The sequence below is a fragment of the Erigeron canadensis genome, chromosome 5 (genome assembly GCF_010389155.1).
Source record: "Erigeron canadensis isolate Cc75 chromosome 5, C_canadensis_v1, whole genome shotgun sequence".
NCBI classification, from domain to species: Eukaryota; Viridiplantae; Streptophyta; class Magnoliopsida; order Asterales; family Asteraceae; genus Erigeron; species Erigeron canadensis.
Genome location: NC_057765.1, coordinates 19,487,648 through 19,515,642, shown reverse-complemented (window position 1 = coordinate 19,515,642; position 27,995 = coordinate 19,487,648). Strand labels below are relative to the sequence as shown.

Sequence of the window (27,995 nt, the reverse complement as noted above, 5' to 3'; positions counted from 1 at the left end):
TCACCAAGGACATTACAAAATTACAAAACTTACATACAAGATCAGAGGAAAGTGTCATGTTCGTTTTTCCGGAAGCATGAGAACTAAGGAATTGTAGAGGCTATCACTAGATACCTGCTAGTTGCTACCAACAATTTTACTACATAAATATGACCATTATAACAATGGAACATCAGCTGTACAGATTTCCTATAATAAGAGAAAGCAAGCATATACTTTCTTGGATCTTGAATGAAATTTATGCAGAATTCTTTCACCATTTACCAAGATGGTACCCCTCCTCCACTATACTGTTCAGTAGTTAAATTTGAAGTATTTGGCCCAACATCATAGAAATGCAGATCCTCAAAAGGAATTTCATCAAAATAGTCGACAGGGTCAGCATCTGGATTCGGCGTCTCCAATACCCTCTTCTTTGAACGTGCAGTGCTTGCAATGATATCATCTTCATCTCTTGGATCCTCGTATGGATCTTTACTTGTGTTTCTTCTTCTCTTTACAGAATCAGAACTATCGCCGCTGCTGCCAATGCCAACTCTCAAAGACGGTTGCCTCTTGAAGGCAAAGGAACCAATGTTTACGTTTGAGTTATGATTATTTTCACTATAATTAGGTTGGGCGCTATCATTGTACTCTTTAATGGTATTCTCAATGGTTTCCAAAATTATATCTCCGAACTTGTTTCCTGTAACCCTGTGTTAAGCTTGTCATTAGCGTTTACTTACGAAACAAAGATTCAGTCAATTAGAAGTAGCAGGATGAGTAGTTCGGGTAACAGTCAAAAGTCAAAACAAATTCAAGTTGAAACATGACGTTTATTAGCACAAACAGGGGTAGGATCCAACCCTTTATGTTTCCAATCTCTAGAAACAACAATACCCAATCCAGTCGAAGGGGGGATGTCGCGGAGGTAAGATGTAAACAGCCATATCTCTACTCGAGAGTATAGCAATTGCTTCCAGAAAGACATCAAAGTGTAGCAGAATACAAGTGGCATGCAAGTGTGTGTATTGTAAGCCAACATGAAAAAAAGGAAACATGCATATGGGCATATAAAGCATATAAATAGCTAGTGTTTTTTTGATTGAGTACATAAACCAAAATAATTTAAATCTTTGAAAACTGATTCAGAAGGTTGTATGAAAGTTGGCAAATTTGAACAAACTTGATCTGTTCAAACAACTAAACTTGTGCTTCTTTTAGCTAATTATTAATTTGACCAGTTCAAGATGAAATACAGCCCAGATAAAGTAATTAGATCCAATTTGCCACCTCTTATCAAAAATGTAAAGAACTTACTTGCCAATGCCAGGAACCTCAAGGAGCTCTTTAATAGTTCTGGGGATATTTTTGCTTATACTATGTAGGGCTGTATCCCTGAATCAAGAAAATTGAGTATGATGGTATAATTAGTCATAAAATCTGACTTGCTGAGTTGCTGGTAAGAAATCACACTCCTTCAATCAAAGGAAGGTCCCTATAATTGGCACCAAAAAAGCATCCCAATTTGTTATTCCCACTTTCTCATTTTAATTGTCCAAAACCACAAAAGTTACAGATTAATGAACTTTGACATTATCAAAACAATGTTATTGACAATGTTATCCCAAGCCGAAAGAACCATAAAAGGTAGGTTCTCAAAATTGAAATTTTTGTTCCGACATATTAAAGGTCACTACTTCTTAACATGTTCATAAGGTCTAACTCAGTATCATTATTAATACCTTAAGTTATAACACTGGTCCAAAACGTGACAAACTATGTATGTGTCCAAACATTTCTATTTCTACTAGCAATACAAATCATATAAGAATAAATTTATACATAAGATGATAGGTATCTGCTGTTTCATTGAAATTTAGGAGTATTTATAATCTTTGTAAGGTTTATATAAATTTTGTATACTTGCAACATGAAAATTTACCTAAATATATGATGTGCCATGACCTTTTCTTGCCCAGCAAGATGAGTGCGAAGCTGTCGCAAAGCTGTATATAAATTCGCTGAAAGCGTCTGTACAAATTTTAACAATATAAAACAGTATGGTAAACTTTTCATTTTATTACGATTATTGAAGTACAAAAAAAACATACACTGTCTTGAGCTTGATCAGAAGCAAGATTAGGAGTATCCACTAGCACGGGAATTTGCTTTAATGATGTTAAAGATCCTCTTGCTGAAGTTGCACCTTTTTTGAATTGCTTCGAAGCTTTTTCACAAGACGGAAATCTACGACATAAAAAAAATGATAAAATGAGCAATGGTTGCATCTTTGACTGATTTCTGTTCACCTCACAATGATATCAGCCTTTTCGTTATTGACATCAAATGTATAGTCTCTGGCTCTATGTAAGTATGAAGATTTAGTAATCCCTTAATCCTACTATTATTGTCCAACATTCTATGGTAACTTGTCCTAAACAAATTGTCCACATGCATAAATGAGTAGTTATACTTTATCAAATTTCCCTTTTACCTTTGTCATTAAGTCTTGTGCTGAAGTGGTAACCAAACTTGCAAAACACATGGTCCCGCTAAAGGGACTTTGGGGAATAAGGGGCCTTGGTTCAAGCCTTGCCTCCAGCCTGTCCCGCTGTGCCAGGGGAGCTGCCTGGAGCTATTCTGTGGTATGGACAATGATTGGTGCCAAAAAGGCACCTGGGTCAAGGGTGTCCCCGCCAATCTACAGCTTTTGGAAAATTGAGTCTGGTAAGTTTTTCAACTCATTTGGTATCTTAAATACATCAAGGGTAAATTGACATATTAATAACTAATAAGTAGATGAAAGTCGACGAATGTACATATCTTAGACTGTGCATGAAGGGAGTATGATTATGTTTCCAGGAAGCCAAAGCAAAATAAAATAAAATAAAAGAAAAAAAGAGAGCAGAAAGTGGATTAGGGGTAGGAATGAGCCGAGTCGAGTCGAGTTTCAGGATATTTAGGCTTGTTTGTTTATTTATTACTCGAATCGAGCTCGAGCTCGACTTGACTCCTTAGTGTTTGAGCTCGAGCTCGAAGCTCATATAGTTATTTGAATACTTGTAGGATTAACTTAGTTCGAGTTTCGTTTCCATGTTTATGAGTTCGAGCTTGATTAGCTTGTGTTATACAACGGTAGATGTTACCAATGGAGTTTGAGCCCACATGGGAAGTTGAGATAAGCTAGTTCAATCCATAAGGACTCGGGTAAAACCTTTTAAATTTTTCCATTAGTTGGGGTTTGAGTTAATGGAGTTTTGGACAAGATTGAGAAAATAATATCCATAACTACATTCATCATTTAAGCTCGATCCTCATTCGTGTATACTTAAACAGAATTAACCTATCAATAGATAGAACGTTACATATTACCAATGCAACTTGGTCTCACATATGAAGCCCGATTAATATACATATAGTAAAATATGTTATCAATATAGAATAGATTATGTACAAAATTCGATTTATTACATTAAATGAGACTTTATTTATATTAGACATATTTTAGTTTCTATATATCTAATTTCCTTATATTACTTTCCATGTATTAGTTTAGGCTACTCTATAAATACAACCTCTTGTAATCCTTATCAATAAACAATTCAATACAATAACTTACAAGGTTTGTATGGTATCACAACCATAACCTTTAAAAAAAACAACAAAACGTTCGATCTTTTCGAAACGTACAAGCAATCATCGAAATATATAAAAAAAAAAAAAAGTCAAAACCAATTTGTTTCTAATCTCCAATTCATGTTCTCTTAGTCTCGACCAAAAAAAAATAACCCAAAAACAAAAACCGACAAAGTTGAAGTCGGTTGGGTTTAATTTTAGCCAACAAAAGACAAAAACCCAAAAACAAACAATTTGTTTTTTGGTTTTCGAAGTCCAACAGTAGCAACAACATTAGACAACACGTAACACCTCCACCCCCATTAGCCTTGGATCGAAATCCGGCAATTAAAGCCGATTTCCGGCGAGTTAGTATACACCGCGACCACCGTTGTTATCTTTGACAACATCCGGTCAAAACCCACCACTTTGATTTTACTGTAGCCGCCGTTGACCACCGTGGACCGCCGTCACCGGAACCCTATTTTTCTGGAAAAAATCAGAACTCACTTCCAAAACAAACAAACAAAAAAAAAACAAAAGCTCGAAGTCTCTTTTACAATTAGTTATATCCAATCCACCAAATACACTTATTAATTTAAAGAATATGGAGCCATATATGGAGACCTTACAACAACTACAACAATTGGTTGCTCAACTTGGTCTACAATAGGACCGGTCTCTACCCACTCACAGAAGTATTGCACAAGTCACTTGAAAAACAATGAAAATTTTTATAGAAGATTTAACAACCGCAACCAAGGAGGTAATCGAAACTCAGTTATGTTTAGTTTTTGAAATAAAGTTTATGGGACGTGTAACAACTGTGGACTTGTTCATATTCCATCACAACGCCCGAATCGTGACCCGTCCACTTTCCAGACGAGACAATCGTTTGTCAATTATACCAACCATCATCGTTCATAGCCATCTGGTTCATAGCTTTGCGACACCGGATCAAACAACCACATTGGAAAGGATTTGTCAACTTTTGATATCGCTCACCCCTACTATGGTAGTGATAATCTACATGTTGGTGATGGTAAGGGCTTACCCATTTTACATATTGGTTCATCTCGTTATTATTCACCTAGCAAAACCTTTTCTGTAAAGGATATTCTCCATGTTCTAGAAATCAAACAAAATCTCCTTTCTGTTCAAAAATTTTGTCATGACAACAATGTTTATTTTAGCTTTTACCCCACCTTCTTTGTTGTCAAAGACATACATACACACAATACACTCCTTATGGGTCATAGTGATGGAGGACTTTACAAACTCAACTTTCCAGCCAATCAACCAATTCCCAAAATTGCTTTCTTAACCGCCCGAGCCTCTACCACTACATGGCATCAACGTCTGGGACATCCACATTCCCAACTATTTCAAACTATGTTTTCTAAATATCATTTACCTATCTCCACCAAAGATTTTGATTTCCATTGTACTTCTTGTTCGGTTGGAAAATCATCCAAATTCCATTTGTCCTGACCCGAACATAAAAGTGCCTATATTCTAGATCTTCTCTTCTGCGGTGTTTGGGGGCCCGCACCAGTCACATCATATGATGGACATCACTACTTTCTCTTATGTGTTGATCACTTCTCCAAATTTATGTGGTTGTTTCCTTTAAAATGAAAATCTGATGTGTTTGAGGTCTTTAAACGTTTTGTCGCCATGGTTGAATGACAATTCTCTACGAAACCTCAAAAGAGTGCAAACTGATTGGGGAGGAGAATTCAGGAAACTCTCCTTTTTTTGCCTCACTTAGTATTATACATCGTCTTTCTTGTCCTGGTATTATACATCGTCTTTCTTGTCCACACACCAGTGAACAAAATGGTATTGTTGAGAGACGTCACTGTCATGTAGTTGAAACCGGTCTTACATTAATGGCACAATCTCATGTTCCACGACGATTCTAGCATTATGCTTTTGAAACTGTTGTCTATCTTATAAACCGCATGCCTACTCATACCAGCTCTAACACGTCTCCATTCGAGTACATTTTCAAAATCAAACCTCATTTATCCTTTCTTCGTATCTTTGGATGTCAATGCTTTCCTCACCTTCGCCTTTACAATCCAAACAAAATGGATTTCCGCTCTAAACCTTGTGTTTTTCTCGGGTATAGCAGTACGCATCATGACTATCGTTGTCTTGATCCGTCTTCTGACCGCATTTATATTGCCCGTCACGTGAAGTTTAATGAACACCATTTTCCTTTTATTTCACAGCCAAACAAAAATGGTCATTACGACAACTTGATGTCCAAAATGCCTTTTTACATGGTGATCTCCAAGAAACAGTTTATTTAGAACAACCTGAAGGTTTTGTTGATCCATACAAACCGGATCATGTATGTCGCTTACACAAGTCTCTATATGGTCTCAAATAGGCTCCCCGCGCGTAGTTCCATTGATTATCAATTACTCTTCAACATCTTGGATTCACATGCTCAAAAACAGATCCATCTCTATTCATGTATTCCATGGTTGGCACATTAATGTACATGCTTGTCTACGTTAATGACATTGTGTTAACTGGAAACAACCCAGTGCGATTGACCACGTGGTTCACTTCTTAGGTCACTACTTTGCAATTCAAGACATGGGCAAACTCTCTTATTTTTTGGCTGTTGAGATTACTCCAAGTGGAGATAATATCATTCTATCACAATAGAAATACATTCTTGAGCTTCTTGATCGTGCAAACTGATATGTATCAACTGATTAAACAGAAAATAAGCAAGAAAACACAAAGGAGAAAGAAAGCCAACCAAAGTCGGTTGTTATTGATAATCTGGATTAATGCCCCAGCAGCCCTAGTTCCTAAGAACAATTAATAATAATCTCCATACCTAACCCTAATAGCTGGCAGCCTTATTTAAACATAAACATCACGTAACCTAACTTGGACCCAAAGTAATTACCAAATATAATTATATAAGTATTGTAACTTGTCACTTAACCACCCTAGACTTTCTTTCTGCTCTAGTTACGTATCAATACTCCCTTCCCCAAAACACACCTTGTCCTCAAGGTGTGGCTTCAAAGATTCAGGCGATCCCAGGATCCCATACCATTATTCGAAACATCATCAAAAAATCCATCTGCTTACTTTGCAACTCCAAAGTAGACAATTGGTGATCTAAACAAAAAGCGAGCCCACTAAAGAAAGAAGTTTGTTGTCTGTCTGCCAGAGTTTTCTGATTTGCACCAATATGAACACGAATGTCTTCCAGGTGCGTTGGTGCATTCACAAACTTCTTCCAAAACATGGTTGATGTCTCCATATTTTTCCTGGGACTCACTGTTGATTGGACTTCCCAATAACAACTGATCTGCTTCTCTTTCTCTTGTGGCGGCTGGAATGAGTGGATGCGTGCCTCAACTTGCTCATTAAACTTATACTGTGAATCTTGCTGAGAAACCACACTAATTGTTTTCCTTGATCCTTTGCTAGGCTGTTGTAATTCTAAACTATCAGTTTTTTCTTCTAGTTGCGTTAATTGAAACTGATTCAGCCCCGAGTGTGTGAACTGGTCTTCATCCCCCACCGCTAGTTTAACAACCAATGTTGTTTCTTCCCCTGGCTCCTCGTCCATGTCTTTAACACCAGCACCAACATCAGCTTTATTATGTTCTTCTTTAATATCAAACTCCAAAACTTTGTTATATATAGAAGAAGTAGGATCAAAAGGAGAGAGAATCTTGCAAGCCATGAGAATCAATTTTTAAAGCCAATGACATCACATCTTTCAGCTTAGAGCACTATATTGATGCCATTCAACAAAGATTTCCCTAATTTCAGGTTTCAACCCACGATGAATAGGTATATAGCGTAAGTTTTAGAAATCTCTTCTAGATATTTAACTTGATTTAATAAGATTTGAAACGAAACGCATTATTCTTTAACACTGCCTTCTTGGCTAATTGCCATTATCTTCTCTAAAGAAAATTCCATGTTGCCTGCTGATTTTTTTCCAGAATGAATAGTAATACGATGAACAGTAACTTCCCGAATGAGCACAGTGAACAGTACGCACGATGAACAGTTTAAATAAAGAAAAACGCACCACAGGTTGCAAGAAGGATAGCTCTGATACCAATTGATATGTATCAACCGATTAAACAGAAAATAAGCAAGAAAACACAGAGGAGAAAGAAAGCCAGCCAAAGTCGGTTGTTATTGATAATCTGGATTAATGCCCCAGTGGCCCTATTTGGATTAACGCCCCAGCAGCCCTAGTTCCTAAGAACAATTAATAATAATCTCCATACCTAACCCTAATGGCTGGCAGCCTTATTTAAACATAAACATCACGTAACCTAACTTGGACCCAAAGTAATTACCAAATATAATTAAATAAGTATTGTAACTTGTCACTTAACCACCCTAGACTTTCTTTCTGCTCTAGTTACGTATCACAAACCTTTCTAACGCCAATCCGATGCCAATGCCGATTGCTCCTAATGCTAATCTCTCTCTGGGTGACAACCCCCCTTTCGATGATCCTGTCAAGTACCGTCAAATTGTTGGTGCACTTCAATATGTGACTTTATCTCGTCTCGATATTGCTTATGCGGTCAACAAGGTCTGCAGTTCATGCATTCTCCCACGATCAACCATTACTCTACGGTTAAACGCATACTTCGATGCTTAAAATGGATTGTTAAGCATGGTCTACTAATACAATAAAATTCGACAACCAGCTTACATGCGTATACTGATGCTCGACACAATAACCTCAGTGCCTTTTCTGATGCTGACTGGGCTGGTTGCCCTGACGACCGTCGATCCACAGGGAGATATGCTATATACAACCGTCGATCCACAGCGGTAATTATGGCGATTATAGTGTAATGGTGAGGGCGACTCTTGGTTATGGAGGCGGCGTCAAGTGGTGTAGATAATTGATGTAAAAAGTTATGAGGATATTCTAAAAGATAAAGGATTGATAGTGTAATTGAATCATGAAAGCATTTTAGACATTTTTCTCATATAACCCTCAATATCAGGGTGTTTTTTTAATCAATAGTACAAATGTGATCAAAGCTTGTTTATAAAAGTAGCTACCTCACAAAAAATAATATAAAAGGTATTATAATATGTTTTCAATAATATATATACACAATTACCATCCAATTATGTTATTTAAAATATAAAAATAAATCCTCTAAACAAAACATATTATATCTACATATTATAGTCTAACAAGCAAAATGTCGTCATTGAATTCAACTATCATTAGTATTAATTATATAATTTTATTTTCTTTTTAAGATGTTATAATTTCAATATTTACAAAGATATTTTGATATTAATAATCATTAGTACATTAATTATATTATGGTAGTAGTCTTCAGACCCGTCCGATGGACGGATAGTCTCAAAAATATATATCAAAGGTAAATATCAAAATAATAAAGGGATAAGTATCCCGAAAATGTAACAAACTTTGGACGAATGTCTATAGTAGGAAATAACTAAAGTTGTGTGTATTGTATGTAAACAACTTTAAAAAATGTTTATTGTATGTAAGAAAACATACGTGGCAACCATATAGAGGTGCCACTTGTCTGATTATAATTGGTTGAATACATTTTCTTACATACAATAAACATTATTTTCGAGTTGTTTACATACAATACACACAACTTTAGTTATTTCCTACTATAAACATTCGTTCAAAGTTTGTTACATTGCAAGATACTTATCCCAATAATAAATAAACAAAACAGGTGAAAAATAACAAAACATGAACAAAACAAACTTAATAGAATAAACCTTTTTGTAGTATAAGAAGAAGCCATAATCAAACTACAATTGACAACAAACTAAATTAAAAGAGATGAAAAATAACAATAACATAACAATTCAATATCAAATAATAAACAAACGCGAACAAAATACCAAAAATAATATTGTGTGATGTAAAAAAACCGTATGTTTGTTTTTGTTGTGAAATTTACTGACCTTGATTTGTTTATTAAAGATAGGAGGGAGAAAAATAATATGATTGAAAATGATTAATGAAATATTCAGTTGTATATATAACTAGCCTGGTGTCCGCGCATTGCGGCGGCTTAAAAGGTGATCACAATATTAAACGGCGATGGTGGAGATGGAAGGCGGCGGTGATGAACGGTGCTGATGTTGTTGATTGCAGCGGTAGAGATGGAGGATGGGGTGGAGATGGAAGGCGGTGATGAGATGGAAGGTGGTGGTGATGAAGGGTCGGGTGTGTGTTACAATTAGTCAGAAACGGGGGAAAGAAGTCATAGGGGTTTTAATTTGAAGTAAGGGTATTTTTGGAAGAAAAAAGATGTTGAAAGTCTTAATCCCTATTCTCTTTATAAGGGATTATAGATAATTTTTAAAAAGGGATAATTGAATGGTAATTGTATATATATATTTATTGAAATTTTTTTTAAGGATATTATCTTTAAAACTAATAAAGATTTGTTGATAGAAAAAGATTAATGATAGTTTTAAATATAATTATTTAAAAGCTAATTGCAAGAATCGTCCTTGTGGTTTTTCGTGGTTTCCATCCATGCTCAAGAATTTTAGTGAAATTGGGGTCCAAAGTTCATGTTTTTGTTGCACGTTACATCCGAAACCGATTCCGTCTATTTATCACCGTTTGAAGGTGTCACGTGCCTCTCACATGAGGACATTTTAGTCTTTTACCATCCTTTTTTTTCATATATATATTTAGGGTTTTCTTTTCTCTTTTCATTCTCAGTTTAATAAAAAACCCAAATCTTTTTCTTCTGGAACAAAAATGTACCCAAACATCACACAAGAATATAACAAAGAAAAAGAAGGTATCACATGCCGTTGACACTTTGCAATATCCAACGCTTTATGCCATGATTAAAAAGTTTGATTTGTAGCCATACAATGTTGTTCTTTTTGGTTTTTATAACAAAAAAAAGTGGTCGCCATAGTCGTGCACAGTGGTGTGGCAACCTTAACCTTGAATTTCTAATGAATTTCTCACATCATTGTTTACATACGGTGTTGTCTCATTACCGTGGTCGCTATGGTGGTGTTACAGACGGTGAAGGAAGATCTGATCCATTTTTTTCTCCGATGACGAGATCTGATCTGTTTTTTTCCCTGACTTAAAAAACCCACAAACGTTAAAAAAAATCACCAATAATGAGATCTGATCGTTTTGTTCCTCCGAAGAGCCCTTATGGTGTTAAAGTGGTTGCCGCTACAGTGGTCACTACGGTGGTATTACCGCTGAATAATTCTCCAACAAGCTGATCAGTAGTTTTAGTTGTTGAAAATTGATGATTCTTGATTGGTATATGAGGATGATAACAATATCATCACTTTTGTTAGCATAATGATATGTATAGATTGATAAGAAAGAAATATACGGATATGCTCGGTACCCTGATATAGGCATGGAAGCATAAGAGAAAGAAAGTCATAGAAGTTAAAATGACTAAAGTGTCGTCATGTGAGAGGCACGTGACGCCTTTTAACAGGGATAAATAGACGGAATCGATTTCAAGGATGTAACGTGCAACAAAATCATGAACTTTGGACCAATTTCACTAAAATTCTTGAACAGGGATGAAAACCACGAAAATGAGTAAACCACATGGACGATTCTTGCAATTAACTTATTATTTATTTAATAAGTAAATAAAAAACAAAAAAAACCTAGAAAAAAGGAGAGAGCTAGAGCAATTAGGAGAGAATTTTAGGCCTAAATAGTGATTTAAGGGGTGCCAAGTGTACCCTTAACCTCCTCTTATAGTTATAGTATAGATAGGTGTGTAGATGGTGAAATATAACTAATTCTAAGCATTTATCTAAATACAGTAAAAATATAAACAAAAAGATGGTTGAACTCATTGGTTAAAGCTTTATGCATTTAACTTGAAGGTCATGAGTTCCCTATATCAACAAATTAGTGGGATTTTTAACTATCTACAGTAAGGCTCGCTCGAGTAGCTCGTTCGGCTCGGCTCGTTCAGATCGAAACAGTTAAACAATCTTTCGAACGAGCCGATCTCAAAAATAAAATTTTTAGCTCGGCTCATCTAACTAATCGAGCTCGTTTTCTTGTTCAAGTTCGACTTGAACTCGGAAATTTTAAACTCGAACTCGTTTAAACGAGCTCAGGCTTGAGTTGTTCGTGAACAGCTTGACTCGATTCCTACCCCTAAAGTGGAATATGAAAACATAACAGCATTAGAAGTCAGAAGTGTAACAGGAAGAGATGGACCTTAGAGTTATGTTATGCCGACCTGCAAGTAAACTGCCCGCCTTTTTTTCATTCACCTGTAGACAACACAGAAAATAATTAAAATTTAAAACCAATACTTTTAGTCACATATGAAACTAATTACACAAGTATTTATACTATCAAACAAAATTAATACACATGGTAAGCGAAAGATACGATTCAGGACTAACCCATTAAAACACTAGACAGGTTGTGACAACTAAGAAACACCAAATCATTTAATAAGCCTTACTTTTAAAACTGATGATACAGATGCATGGAGATCACTTTTCTTTACATCCTCCACAAGTATCCCATCAACAACAAGATGACGTAACACTCGTAAAGCTTCTCCCTTAGCTAAATGCTTTCCAGATCCATACAAGCATAATTTATCATGCTTGTTTTTTTTTACCTGCATTCACAATTATCAAGTTAACAATGTGAAGATCAGAAAGTCAGAAACACATACATATAAAATAAAATACTAGAGGTGGCAATCTTCAATAATTTACCATGAAATAATATGCGTCATGTTGGTTATGTTTTATTTAAGCTAAAAGGTGTAACTGAGTTATGATGGATTGAAAGGCATCCGAGGCGTAATCATGTGTCAAGATAGCTCATAAATTGTTTTACTGAAAAACATTAGATTATAATCATATTTCGCGCAATAGATATTTAGCAATAGATGTACTGGTAGGCTCGTCATTACTCCAATCGAACCATTTTGACCAGTTATCCAACCTGCCCATTTTGCCACCTCTAAGAACTACCATTAGTGAGGATTACATTTTGGCTCGTGGAACCTCTGTAGACATCCAAGATGTGAGCTGCTGAGAATTTCTGGCAGACTGATTTCACCAAATCAACCTGCAGATTCAGCCAATTACTAAAGCAAACAACCATAATTACCAGAATATATCACTGTATAGTGTATTACACAGTTTCTGATGTCACAGAATAGACAGAAATATTCATATTGATCCTAACCAATTGCTTTGCTATCCCAGTGACATCCTTGTCTACAAGAGTTTGAGAATTCAAACAGTTGTCACATGTTTTACCGCAGTTGAAAGAATTAAACTTTTCACCAAAATGAACAAGCTGTAGAAAACGTCTGCAGTCAACATCATTTTCACAGTAGCTAACCTGTTAAATTCAGTACATATTTCTAATAAGTATATAATAAAAGTACCAGACTGCAATATATGTCACAAAAAAGAAAAAAGCAAAGCACCATTTGTAGAAGGTTCTCAGAATTTGTCTCCAGCCTTCCTGAGTTTGTGGAACTTGTACGAGGTTGTCCATACGCGAAGGAACTTTGCTCTACAGTCCCATGTCTAAGCATTTGCTTGACCCGGAGCTTTAACACAAAGAGAGATGCTCATCATGAATTGAAATAGTGAAAATTAGATGGACATTGAACATAAACTAAATTCATAGTTGCAAAACAAATGACTAGCAGACTTATGACTCTTTACAAGCTGAAAGTAAGGGTGTGCAAAAATCAGTTCATACTGATAACCGAAAATCAACCAAGACAAAAAGCGAAGAAAACTGGTACAGGCAATAACCAGTTTAATTGAGTTCTAAAATCACTAGAAAACCACTCAGGGTTCAGTCAGGTACTCAGACCTGGAACCAAACTGTTTTTCTAGATTTTTTCATCTTTAAACATGAAAAAATCAAACATAGCCATCATTTTGTATTTAGTTTGACATCTGATTTGGAACCACCAGTTGTAAACTCAGACCCAGACCAGTACCGAATTAGTTTGGACTTTATATCAATCCGATCAGAAACCAGAACCAAAGTAATTCTGTTCAAAATATTTAATTTTGCAAACTTGATACTATATCGTTTTGTATTTATATGTTTCAAGGTAATACACCTTGTATATGGTTTGTTTTGGAACTAAATCTGTTGAAAAGTAGTGACTGGTCCCAGATTGGTTAAGATTGGTCTATTACCAAATCCATTTATTCGTAACTTTCCCATTTTTTCTAGTGAATTGACTTACATAATCACCGTAACTGTAATACAATATGCATGAAGCATTCTGCCCATCTCTACCTGCGCGGCCACACTCCTACAATGTAGTTACAGAGGATGTAGTTAATTATCGACTAAACCCATTGTATCTTGGTTATTATTTCTTGGTACAAGAGTAACATAGATGATTGCAAGAAAATTACCTGGTGATACCCCTCAATTGATTTAGGAAGAGAGTGGTGAATAACAAACCGAACATCAGGTTTGTTAATTCCTGAAAATAATCGTGCAAATATAGATAAATACTCATAATTCATCTAAGTAGTAACAGAGAACTGGATTATACCCATTCCAAATGCCACAGTTGCACATATTATGTTAATCTCATCTTTACTCCACTGATATTGAACTGAGGCACGTACATCAGGTTCCATTGAACCATGGTAAAATGCTACTTTGTGCCCACGCTCCTGAAAAGGTGTTTCTCTCCGTATGAGTAACTAGATTTAAGGTTCAAAACTTCTAACTGTAATTGTTCTAATTCTAGCATTGAAGCTTAGGTTGGTCATAACTGATTACTTAGTAGGTATAGTACAAAATAAAAAGTTTCAACACTGGTTTTTAAGAGTATATAGACTGGACATTAAAACATAAAGTAGATGAGAAAAAACTGCTACCTCGCATACACCCATTATTAGGCAAAACCGCAAAACAATATTAAAAAACTAGTTCACAAGTTAAACCTTTTACACTACATTCTAAATTTCACTGTCAGCAAAAGATGAAAAACAAGTATCAGAAACTAAACCTTCAACTTCTCAGCAACTTTTTCGCAGTCCATCCTCGAAAGACAATAAATGATTCCACATTGTTCATAATGAGTATCCCTAATGAATTTGTCAATATCCTCTATACATTTTTTTTTCTTACGGACCGAAAACCTGCAATACTAGCAATATTAGACAATTGAAAAATTATAGAAACAGTTATCTAAACTAAACTCATACCTTAGATTTGGGCGATTAAAACTTTGGCGAAAAATGACACAGTCAACCAGACCAAGAGCCTGCACAACATCCTCTTTAACGCTGGCGGTAGCAGTGGCAGTTAAAGCCAATACGGGTACTTTTGGAAACTTCTGCTTCAATATACCAAGACTCTGTACATAGCACCCTTATCAGGGCTGCTAAAATATACTACTAAATAATATATGAACACAAAAAAAAGATTGCCTTTCCAGTGTCAATAGTTTTAGGTTTGGAAAACTGGTGTATATCAATAAAACTCTGATCCATGAAAAAGTGGTTAACCAAACTGAAACAGTTCGTTTGTCCATAATCCATATCAAAGACAAACTAAGCTACAGTTCTTAACCAGAAAATAAAAACATTTTGGTTAAGCATGAGTTCGAATGCAATATCTTGGTTTCCCGAAGCATCGGAAACGTCCAAAAAATTCTTTAATCCTTTTTTAAGTCGAGTCTGTTATATATCAATTTTTTCTGATGCTAGAGTTGTCTAATAAATATAATCATAGAATGCGTTCTTTTTTATCTTTCCTATATCCTATAGATTTTAATAGCTAACCGAACGACACGCTATCTGGAATAGAATAGATTCAAGGTTTCAAAAAGAAAATGATAAATTCTCCTAATAATCCTCATAAAACTACAACCTTATGACACATGTAATCCACTAATTCGCTTTCATCATTCCATCTCTTGATCTTGCCATGCAGATGTTCTTGTTGTTAGGAGGATTACTAGAAGATTATTGTAGGAGGATATATCATTATCCTTCTCAAAATTGACCAAACCACAAACACCCTTAACCCTTATTAAAAACATATAGAGATTGTTTACAGATTTTGGTACAACGTGCATAATCTATTACTGTTCAAAGCCATCACCTGATAATCTGGTCTGAAATCATGCCCCCACTGGCTCACACAATGTGCCTCGTCGATGACGATTCTAGCTAGCAACTCCCGTGCATGCAAGTTATCCAACTGCCGCAGCAAAAAATCACTTCTGCACTCACATACCAATCAAATTTGTAGTTAGCAAAACAAAAATAGGCAGAAGCATCGGTTAAAATGAACTTATAACAAATTTATGCTTTCACTTATCTTTCCTTAATATTACTCTTGCTTACAGTTGTAAGAAAGTTCATATTCATTGGAAATAAGTGCATGAAGTGTTTAATTACTAAAAACCCTAATTTATTATTTAAGTGCAAGATGCAATTTTGCCCTCACGTTACATATTTCTCCCCGTTAAGTATTGGCATGGAATCTTATTTTGAATATACCGCTAGTCCATCAAATGGCTACAAAACAATATTATTTGATGACAACCAGAGATCAGTTATATCCCATCTGTCCAACGAATGTATAAAACAAGATAAATATTCAAGGTTTCAGTTTCAGTGATCTAATGAAATCAAAACATATTTTGCGATGAAAGCAACAAATTACAAGTCCTAACTCATTTTAACTCCGGCATGGAGCATGTCATCAGTTGATTGTGCAATAATATGAAAGGCCCAGACAAAATGAGCTGCTTGTCACATGTTTGCATCATTTTTTTCAAGGAACTCTATATACATCTGAGATTATTATACTTAGCTCTAGTCAACTACAAACTTACTGCATGGTTTCATAATTTGATGACTTGCTTTTAAGAAAAGATGACAAGCACTCACTTAGCCACTTTCTCTGGGGTGACATATAACAGCTTGTAATTGCAGCTATCTGAGCAAATTCCTCTTAGTATCTCTTGTTGCTCAGTCCACTCCATATTCGCACTTAAGTAAGTAGCAGGAATGTTTGCCTATAGTGTAACCAACAACAGTTTTTTAATTTAATAAAACCCAACACACATTTGAAAGAAGAGAGATTAACAGCAAAAACTGATGATTAAAAATATGCTTATAAAAATTAAGATGCATACCTGCGAAAGATGCATTATTTGATCTTGGATCAGAGAAACAAGGGGTGAAATTACCAATGTCAGACCAGGACATATAAGAGCAGGAAGCTGCAACAAAAGCAGAGTGTAAGACACATCAAAACATAAGTCTTTGACTCTGTTGAAAATGAAAATATACAATTTGCATGATAAAAAGATTGAATAATTAGAACCAAAAATCCAAGAAACCATATATACTAACTTGGAATATTGAAAACTAAATGGGGCAGTACCTGATAGGTCAAGCTTTTTCCACCTCCAGTTGGCATTAAAACAAAAACGTCCTTTCCACTCATTGTTGCATTGATCACCTCTCTTTGATTAGGTCGAAAAGAGTGATTACCAAAAACCTTCTTATTATCAATCTGAGAAAAACAAAGGGACAATTATCAGTAGAGCTGGCAATAGAGGCAGATTAGAAACCATGTCAAAACAGCTTAGGGGAGAATATAGTGTTACAATCCCACATCAGCCATGTATGGGATTCATTTGGTGGTTTATTAGCCTAGGTGTCCTCTCCATATCCGAAGATGGTGTTTCGAATGGGATCCAGGAATCACACGAAGTCCTTGAGGACAAGGTGTGTTTTGGGGAAGTATTAATATGGACCTGGGGCATAGCCCGAAAGAAAGAACTAAGGGCTGCAGAATTAGTTGTTTAATAGTAATTTGTTATTCTTGGTAACTACTTGTTCACCATATTAATATAGGCAGGAAATTATATGTCAGTTCTTTGATCTGATTAGGAGTCACTGGAACTCTAATCCAGTTTAAGAGTTGCTAGAACTCGAATCTAGTTATCTACCTATCATCCAACTATTGTGTTCTTGTGTTATTTTTTTCTGTTTCTCTCCTGTTTTCTGTTTTTATCAGATACATATCAATTGGTATCAGAGCATCGATCTTGCAACCTATAGGGAAATTTTTTTTTATTGTTTACGGGCCAAGATGGAGGATTTCAATAGGAGACAAGAGAAATACATGGAACGGAGTGAAAGGCAACACAATGAGATCATGATGTTATTAAGAGAGCTAACGGTTTCAAGGGGCTGCGATGTGTCTGACTGGCCCTCATCGGCTGGTTGAAAGCGTTGAAGGTACTCAATCAGATTCCACCCAGCAACCCTATGGTGATCAGAACAAGTTGCCGCTACCACCTCCACTCCACCAAAAACAGCCCCTATCTCAGAACTACCAATCGCTAACACCAAAACTCCATCAAAAACATCCCCTATCTCAAAACTACACCAGCCACTACCACCACAATTTCATCAAAAGCAGCCCCTACATTCCCTTTGGTGGTCTACCTTCAAAGGAGTCCCAGCACTACCACCAACTGTTCCATCCAAAGTAGGCCCGCAACAAGCACCGCCAACCGCACCGCATATGCCATCGACAGTAGGCCAAGTACTGCAGGCCGCATTCTGGAAGAAGTCCGTGCAAGCACACCCGAACGATGTCATGATTATACCAGGCAAATCAAGAAAACTCTACATCAAAATATGGTTTTTCAAATTATGATATGAGATCTGGGAATTAATTGAAGAAATTTTTGAAGCCACACCTTGAGTACAAGGTGAATTTTGTGGCAAGGTGTATTATATTCTCCAGCAAATAATAGTTACAGATAACTATTCTATAATTGAGATATATATTATATTTTAGATTTAGATGTTTGAGAATATCTTTATTATTATTATTTAGTTTCTTTAATAGATAATAGCTTGTTAACAAAGCTATAAGATTAGTATAAAAAGAGAATTAAGGCTGTAACTTCAGGGTGTGAAATATTATTTCAAAAGTATATTGTTCTTGTTAGTTAGATTGGGAGTTTACTGGTTCTCGAATACTAGCCTATCAATATTATTGTTCTTTATCAGTTGATTACAAGCCATTGGTTCGTATCGACTGGTATCAAAGCCAACCCTACCTTTCGAGGTTCCAACACCTCGAAGTGGTGGCCTATGGAGTGGTGGATTGGACCCGAAAAAGGAAGGGTGCCACCTGTGACCAACATAGTCATGACCAACGAGCTCGGAGTGGTGGGTTGGACCAAAATGAAGAAGCGTGTCACCCGCGACTAACATAGCCGTGACCAACGAGGACGTTCGCTCTTCAAAGGGTAGGGTATTGTAACGATCCCACGTCGGCCAAGTATGGGATTGGTCGGTGGTTTATAAGCCTAGGCGTCCCTTCCTTCTTTGAGCTAGCTTTTGGAAGTAAGTTCTACACCTAGCTTATGGCTTGCTGCTAGCCTATTATGGGATGGGTTCATATCAGATAGCTCGGGTAGACCAAACCACTTTTTGTCCAAATTCTTTTGACATTTCTATAAAAAATTAGTTTGCTCATTGTGATTACATAATCTATGTTCAAACAGAAACAATCCATTTCTTGGGAAACATAAATTAAGATGTTTTTTAACAAAACGAGGACGGTGCCTCAATTAGCTTTATTGATAACAAAAAAATATTAGATGATATAAGAGGTTTTGTGCACTACAAATAAATTTTAGAAGCCTTTCAACCCATTTAGATGTTTTCTTGTAAGCTATTTAAATTTATAAATGTTTAGCTTGTTAGAGAAAAGCAACTACAAGAATCAACTCTGTGTAAATGAGTTCGAATTGCCACATCTAAATTCATCAGGATAAGATTTCAACTATAAGAAAATTGATAATGGTGGTTGCAGCACATACCTCCAACTTCTTGGTCCATGGGAAATCTCGCTTACTCCAGTTCTTGTCATCTGAACCTTCAATATAATTGACTTCCGCATACTTTCGAATGTACAGTTCTCTCTCTATAGGTGCTGAAGAAATACTAATATTACCATTTGAGGAATATGACGCTGATGATGAGTTCCATCTACTAGGTCCATTTGCCTCGTTATGCATGTAAAACTGATCATCAAGTCTCTTGGGGTCAACCCTCGAGGCAAATGAATGAGTTTCATACTGAAAATCTGTGCTTGTAGTATGTACAGCAAAGCTTGATCTGGGTACATTATCAGCAGGCGAACTAAATTGAAGACGTTTCTCAAGCTGTTGAATTTGCTTATTCAACATTTGCCTATAATGAAAGTGATCAAACATATCATGTAACAGGTATAACATTCCTTTAGGGGGAATGTTGACCCACGACCATTTTTCTTATTTTTGATAAATAACTAATGTGGTAAATGTTCAAAACAATCATTGTTATATGCATCAACAGACTTTGCAACTTTCAAGTTGTTAAGCTCATTTGAGTCATTCCCAATTAGTTATTTTCCCTATTTGACCCATAGGAAATAAAAACACAACCCAAACCAACACATACATAAGTAAATGGATCTCAATTGACACCTCATATCATAAAAACCTACCTGTTTATTGACTCAATTTTTTGTGGTAAGTTAATGTACCTGCCTCTCGATGATCCAGAATTCAAAGAAAATCATTAAGTAAGACTCCTTCCTTTTAGAAAGACAGGGAAAGAAGAATACCTATCTTCACGAAGCTTTTCTATTTGGCTGGAATTTAGATCAACATTGTCAAGCAGATCATTTGATATGGAAATGAGCTTGTCCTTCATTATTTGTAAATGGTTTGAAGCATCTGGACAAAGTCCCAGCTGAATCAATTTCAAATGTTAGGCATACAATCTGTCACAGAACTAACATGACAGCCAAAAATTCAATTGCTCAAGTTACTTGCCTTAAAACCATGACTGCAGTCCATATATAGTTCTGGAGGCAAATTTCTGTCATCATGTCTAGCAACACTGTGACATACAGCTGGAGTGACATGTGGAAAGTTTAAGACTGCTGACTGTGGTGTGCTAGCTGATTGGTAATGTTGGCTAATTATTTTATCCACATCAAGATTCTGAAATTTGAAGTTCATTAATAATAAGAGTAAGCTACTGTAAGATACGTAAAATGTAAGCATCCTCTATGCTATTTTTTGTTAGCATACTAAAGGACCATAATATCTCCCTATCCCCCTAAAGGAGGAATCCCCATGACATAAGAAAAGCATATGCATCAGCCACCTAGGCTAGCCAACAATGCTTTTCTAATGTCATGCTGATGTCATGATCCACTAACCAATTTCTTTTTCTTTTTTATTGTTTTAGTAATATTTATGTGTGTTTATATATTATATGTGTGATATATATATGGGGATAGTTATATAAGGCTGTTAGGTTCTTAAGCTTAGATGTGGACACTCGCATATTATTTTTTTAATCCATAAAATTCATGGGGAGTCTAGCATTTTTCCACACCTAAGCTTAGGTGCCGGACAGTCTTAAATTCACTTTTCACTATATATGTAGGTTTAATATATATATATATAGGGGAAGAGAATATGTGGCTATCATGTACCTACGCTTGGGTATAAAAGCCCTCACATGTCATTTTTTTAAACCATAAAATTCATGGGGGTCATGTGATTTATTTATTTTACAACAAATATTAAAAAATTGATATGTGAGAAAATCTATACCTAAGCTTGGACATGATAGCCACATATTCACTTTTCCCATATGTATTTGCCTTAAAAAAGAAAAAAAACACCAAAAGAGAAATATAAAATCCACCGGAAACTTGAAGTGTTCCGACGAAATACAGTGATTGTCTGGCCAAATAAAAAGAACATATCTGATTAAAAAAAAATACATTTTACTCAAATATTAATTATTTTACCTTATCGGTTATAATGAAAACAAATATCTAAATCTAGTTAACTGAAACACTTTGGTGGGACAAAAGTAGACCCAAAACATGTCTAGTTGCAAATTGCTTGAACATATATCTTGTTGAAAGCTTTTTACTTTCAAGATAGAGAAGGCAAATTCAACCCATCTACTTATACAGATCAAATGACCTGTACAAAAAAGTGACCGCTTTTGACCCATTATCCTATCCACCCCATCTTGCCACCTAGGGCAAAAGTGTCTAGTTCAGGCCTTATGAGTCTCATGTATTACCTCAAGTATAGCATCAAAATCATCAATGTCCCCAGGAATGGCCTCCTGAACCCCGTTAAGGCTTGCATATTTGGTATGGTTGTCTATGCCATGGCCTGAACTGGTGGCATTGCCGTATGAGCTTTTCATATTTCTAGAAGTGGCATCCATGGAATTTAATGCAAAGCTCCCATTAGGTGCTCCTCCAAATCTTACAGCTTCAGCCACAGAAGTAGCGGCTGCTTCAAACTCATTGTTCATGTGTCTCGACTCACTATATTGGATCCTAATCCCGCTGGAACAGTCTGCTTGAGTTTGTCCCAAATTTTTGCCATATATATTAGAGGAATATTGTTGAGTAGGCCTTCTAACGTCTTGAAAGAAGGTTGTAGCACCATTATTAGCCAGTGGCCGGCTTTTACCAGGTTTGATATACTTTTTAGAAGACAATTTAAGGTTGGAAAGAGCTTGCCAGGCCTGTCAAAAGCTAATATTACAAAACTCGATATTGTAATTTAATCATTCGCAATGGCTCAAATTTCACCTATGAGGAATATAATATCAAATGAAGCCAAGGCAAAGAGAATGGGCGAAGAGTTCTTCTGTACATTTTAGAAGTGGCACTATCTACTCATTAAGTTTTGAAAGGTCTGATTTGGGTTGTGCTTTGTCCCAAACAAATGAGTAGAACCAGTTAGATGTTGCCAAAGTTTGTTTGTGCTGCATACAACCTCCTTAATCATATATTGGAGTATTTAGATTTGTAATGTGAGCTTCAAACATAAATAAATGTATTAAGTTTTAGTTTAAAGACTGGGCAGAAAACAGTTGACATCCCAAACTGTCTTTACCCATACCAACACGGTCCATTTGGAGCGGGGTAAGTTTTGGCCCGTTACCCAGCCCACTGACCCGCCCATCTTGCCACCTCTATTAAATGTTGCATGGAGGTGTTCCCTGATTCTAGGAAACAAAGTTCTTTTCTGGTATGGTTATCAATTTTTCTGGACTATTACACATTTGCAATGACAAAACAAAGTAACAAACCACCAAAGGGTTGTCAATGTGTCAACATTGAGTTAATAATGCTTGGGAAACTGCCGATCCAGGGTTCACAGCTTGGCTATTGCAAAAAGGTTATGAAAGATAATGACAAGCCTAGTGTGGCACTGTGGCTGCATTAATCTCCTTTTGGAGAAGCTTTACCCGGTTCCGAGTTTGTGGGGTGTTAAAATTCAGACCAAGACGATTAGTTGGCCAAGGACCAGACACGATGACTATAAGGGGAATAACGAAAAAGACAAAACATGGACAAAAAGAAACACTACTATTTCCTCCAAGTTTAGGATAAATAATGTTTATACTTATATAGTAACCAACCCATCAATAGATGAAGAAGTACCCATTACCAATGCAGCGTGGGCCCACATGTGAAGTTGATAGACGTGAGTTTGATCCTTAAGGATGCCCAAATTATGTGGGTATTGAGTGAAGGTCTTTTCCCGGCATCAAAGACATTACGGGGGTTCATGATGGGGATCCAATGTGTACTAGGGACAGGGTGGCCTCCTTTACCCTTTCTTACTTATATAGTAGACCAAGTACTGATACAACATAAATGCATAACAAAATGAGTCACAGGCATGTAAACTCAAAAAACATGTTTACCTTGTCAGCAAGGGGATGTGAGCTTGAAACATTTTCAATTTGGCTAGACAACGATCTGCAACAAAGAAAAAAATGGTAAGGTTTCAGAATTAATAGCACAACAATGATATAAACAATTAAACAGATTATGATTAAGCTTCCCTACACAAAAAAAAAAAAAAAGAAAGAAAAAGAAAGGTCACCACAGTGATGTACAGGTACCCAAAATAGTGGGGAGAAAAGTTGGTATGTAAAAGCCAAAATTTTATTAATACCATTATACCAACCACCTGAAGCCAAAAGAAGAGGCCATAAAGATTACAAGCCTAAACGTGCTCAAAGGTGAATTTCAATTACATTCCTGAAGATGTATTACAGCATATATAGATTGAGAATCATACATAGATAGTTCAGATCCCAGAGAAATCTAACATGTACGGTTGCAACAGTTTTCTAACACAGAAACATACCTTACAGCTGCTGACATTGCTCCGTCAGCACATGGTTTTTGTGTTGACAAGGAAAAAAGGAAACTGGATTTCAAGAATTTATCTTGGTTTGAAATATTATCATGTATTTTGGCATGCTGAGACCAATTATCCTTCATAGGCTTGTCCACATATTTAGAACTTCCACCAAAGTTGTTTCTACTGATATTCAACCACCACAACCATAGCCATTCAGGATTTATAAAAAAAAAAGAAAAAAGAAAAAAAGACAGCCATCAAATATAGATACAGAGAAAAAAGGAACTACAGATTTCACCTCATGTGGTTTGCCTCCGTCATTCACTAACATGCTCATCTACCAGCAAACAAGTTCCACTATCTTGTATATTAGCACAAGAAGCATGATACAAGAAAACCCTTGATGCCAACTGGAGATGAATGTTATATACACACAGATGAGATGACAAACACAATTACAACTTGAACAAGCAAATTCACGGATAAATAGTCAATGCAAATACATGTATGATTATACGATAGTGAGCGTGGCACCGTGGAAGCATCCATTATGACACATGGTTTAATAACTATATAGGATTACTATACAAATAAATGTCTAGCTAGAACTAGACACATTAAAATTGAAATCAGCAAAACATAAATCCAGTATTCTTCTTCTAAAATTAGATGAGTGTAGTGTTTTTTTTTTTTTGGTTAGGTATCTGACCCGCTTGCAAGCCGACTAATCCCAAGTCGACCACTAGAGTCGTCAATGGTGAACCTTTGTGGCAACAAGGGGGTATATTTTTTGCTCTTAGGATTCGTACTTGAGACCAAGTTTTTACCACTAGACCACCACCCTTATGGTATACATATCCATAAGGCAGAACTAGAACTATTAAGGCAGAACTATTAAGGTAGTAATAATCATCATGGTAAAGAGATGTCAACCACAGCAATGCATACCTAATTATCCAAAAAATACATCTTGCTCATAAACACTTAACTTATCAACCACCGTACAGTTACTATCTGTCCATACAAGTAACAAAAATACCTAACTTCTCAAATATCTCCTGATGAAAATACCTAACTAGCTCACGGGAATGTTCACCACCATGTATCAGCAACATGGACAAAGAAGTCAAGTCAGGAAGCCGATACGCTGCCAGGATAGATTTCTTCCGCTAAACACTTACTTGTAATTACATTTTACTTGTGAAATATTTACTGGTGAAAATACCTAACTTCACATATCTTGAATCAAAATTAACTTCATATACCATCTTCTATCGATGTAAGGACAAAGGCTTTTCAGAAAACAATATTTGTGGATAACGGCCTACGATTCATCTTACATTACGTCCAAATTTGAGCAATATATATTTAATTTAGTGAACCCTAAACTGGCAACACACATACACACACACACACACACACCTGGAAACTAGATACAATAATATAATAATAAACATTACATTCAGTTAATAGGAGTATTCCTGTAAGTAATTATAATGAGTGATGAACTTATTTAAGTTTATTATTAAGAGTAAAAAAGGAAACCTAAAAACGATACATGTAGATATAGATATAGTGTGTATATATAATAATTAATGGAAATTTAATTTAAAAAGGAAATTGAAATAAGAACGAAGGAAGGAAGAAGCTAACCGTTGGAATTATTGATGGAAGAAAGGTTAGGTAGGAAAAAAAGATAATTTCCGCCGGTGTCGATGGTGGTAATGATGGCGGTGGATGGCTGGAGTGTGTGTGTTTTTAAAATGAAATTAAAAGTGGGTTGTGGAATGGCGGGAGATTAGGGCGGGGGGGTTTGATTTGTATCAAAACTTCTCATGAATAGAATAGGGAGGTCTATTTTTGTTAACACCTAGAATTTTTAACATTGGAAACATCACAATTTTTTGTATGGATAAAAGATATTTTAAAGTTGCTCAACTTTAAAGTTAAAGTTTAATCATTGGATTAAAATTAATGGTTGAGATTAAAACTTGAATTTTTAATCTCAACCATTGATTTTAATCCAATGGTTCAATTTGCTTCAACTTTACCTATAAAGTTGAAGTAATTTTAGGGAATCCTTTTCTTTTTTTTTATAGGTAGAAGAATATGTAACTTTGTTTTGATTCATTTAATGTAATTAACTTGCTAATTAATTGAACGAATCGTGTAAATAATCTATTAAATGCTGATCTAGTGGTTTTTCAATGGGCCACGTATTAGATGTTTGATGGTGTCACGCCGATTTCTTACACAATTCGTTTAGTTTTGAGACAAACTTACATACAATAAACCAAAACAAAATTTCTTTGCTATAATAGTAGCTGAAGACAAGTTACATACACAAACAAATTCTTTTCCCTTTTTTATATATGAAAAAATAATTAATTTAAAAAAAAAATTCCTAATCTCATCTATCTTTATAATTAGGAGTAAGCAAAAACCGAATCGAAAACTAAAATAACCATAAAAACTGAAAAAACCAAAAAGTAGAAAACTTGTGATAAATCAAACAATTAGACCAAGGGATTTTCCTATTTCATCCCCCCACACTTAAATTGTACAACGTCCTCGTTGTACTAGACATAAAAACAAAGAGAAATAGGAAAACACGTAAAAAGTAAAAGGGACTAACGAAACTTCATGGGTCTTTATTGCATGATAGCAGTTGAAGATGACATTTGCGGAGCGACTTGAATGATGTTGAATATTCAAAGACTTGAGTCGTCTCCATTTGATGGCGATCCATTGATGCGTCTCCATCTTCTTTTCTTTTTGGCATTTTCTGTTTTTTTTTTGATTTTTGGGTTTTTCTAATTTTTTTTTTTTTTTGATTTTTCATGATCTTGTGTGCAGATTGGAGCTGGGAGCGGCGCTGGCTGAAGCTTGAGTGGCACTAGATAGCAGGTGAGTGGCGATGGACTTGCACAGGTGCAGGTCCAGCGGCGCTTGTGACTCATGTACATGTTCCGACATCTGATTTCTTCAGCGATATGATGCTCGAACTCCCCTACACTTATCTTTTGGCCAAGTACATGGTTTTCTTCAGACTACAAAGTAATATACTCCTACACACTTCAATCATAATGTAAAAAATGGAAAATAACAAGCTAAAACATAAAAATGAAAATAAAAACAAATTACAATTGTAATAAATTACTTGTTTCCTCGATCCATTGAATGCTTGCATCTATGATTCTAAAGACATACTCATTAAATAGATCACAAATAATAAAGTTTAAAACAATCATTTAATTGCAATTAGTCACATATTCCTAAAAATAAAAATAAAAATAAAAATAAAATACGGCTTGGGTTGCCTTCCAAGAAGCGCTAAGTTTAACGAGTCTTCAGCCAAACTTGGCCTAGGAACTAGGTTGAGGAAGAATATTGGGTAGGCCTAGGGCCGGTACCCATTGGAGATCTAATGTAAAGGCCAGATTCATCCCTAAGGTGTGATTCTATCATTCTTTTCTTAAGTTCCCATCCAAAGAGCTTTGCATCTAGTTCCAAATGGGTTGGTCTTACTAATGTCTTCTTTAGTCAAAACTACTTGGTTGTATCCCATGGTCAAGGTTATTTTTTTTTGCTCTCACATTAACAGATGAACCTACCGAAAGCAGAAATGGTTGACCTAAAATCACGTGATCTCTTGTAATTGAATCATCTTCAACTATAAAGAAATCAGTGGGGATATCTAATCCCTCTAGCCTAATCGCTAGGTCAATTATGAAGCCTTTGGTTAAAACCTTTGCTCCTCCTACTAACCTAATTTCTAAATCTTCCCATCTAACCCTATCTTTATATTTCTTCAAATTATTCTTATAAATTCCTATGGGTAAGATATTGGATGTGGCTCTAAGGTCTATGTAGGTATCCTCAAAACAGTTTGAGCTAATGTAGCAAGGAATTTGAAAAATGCTAGGGTCACCGTAAAACTTACCATTCGGTTCTCTAGCCATTATCTCATTTATCTTATCTCTTTGTAGGTCGGCTACACGCTCTTTCCACTTCATATCTCCTAGGATTCTTCTAATCCTATTTGCTACTTCTCTATCATTCCTTAATTGTTTCTCTACTTTCTACTTTAATTCTTTTAATTCCATGAAACTCTCA

At 35.7% G+C, this 27,995-nt stretch overlaps 1 protein-coding gene across 1 annotated transcript; it reads right to left on the bottom strand.

The window, feature by feature from the left end:
* Positions 1-12: 12 nt before the first annotated feature.
* LOC122601322 (ATP-dependent DNA helicase Q-like 4A) lies at positions 13-27,895 on the bottom strand. Its single transcript, XM_043774089.1, has 25 exons — positions 27,648-27,895; positions 23,883-24,062; positions 23,434-23,488; positions 21,787-22,242; positions 20,511-20,681; positions 20,300-20,427; positions 19,512-19,884; positions 17,048-17,179; positions 16,797-16,883; positions 16,549-16,676; positions 15,755-15,875; positions 14,854-15,005; positions 14,655-14,787; positions 14,193-14,316; positions 14,050-14,120; positions 13,875-13,943; positions 13,092-13,217; positions 12,845-13,003; positions 12,644-12,724; positions 12,105-12,266; positions 11,852-11,907; positions 2,094-2,229; positions 1,925-2,013; positions 1,300-1,377; positions 13-693 (listed from the first exon to the last, which is right to left on the bottom strand). The coding sequence occupies exons 1-25, from the start codon at positions 27,893-27,895 to the stop codon at positions 261-263; spliced, it is 3,948 nt and encodes a 1,315-aa protein (XP_043630024.1). The 3' UTR covers positions 13-260.
* Between the last annotated feature and the right edge of the window lie 100 nt (positions 27,896-27,995).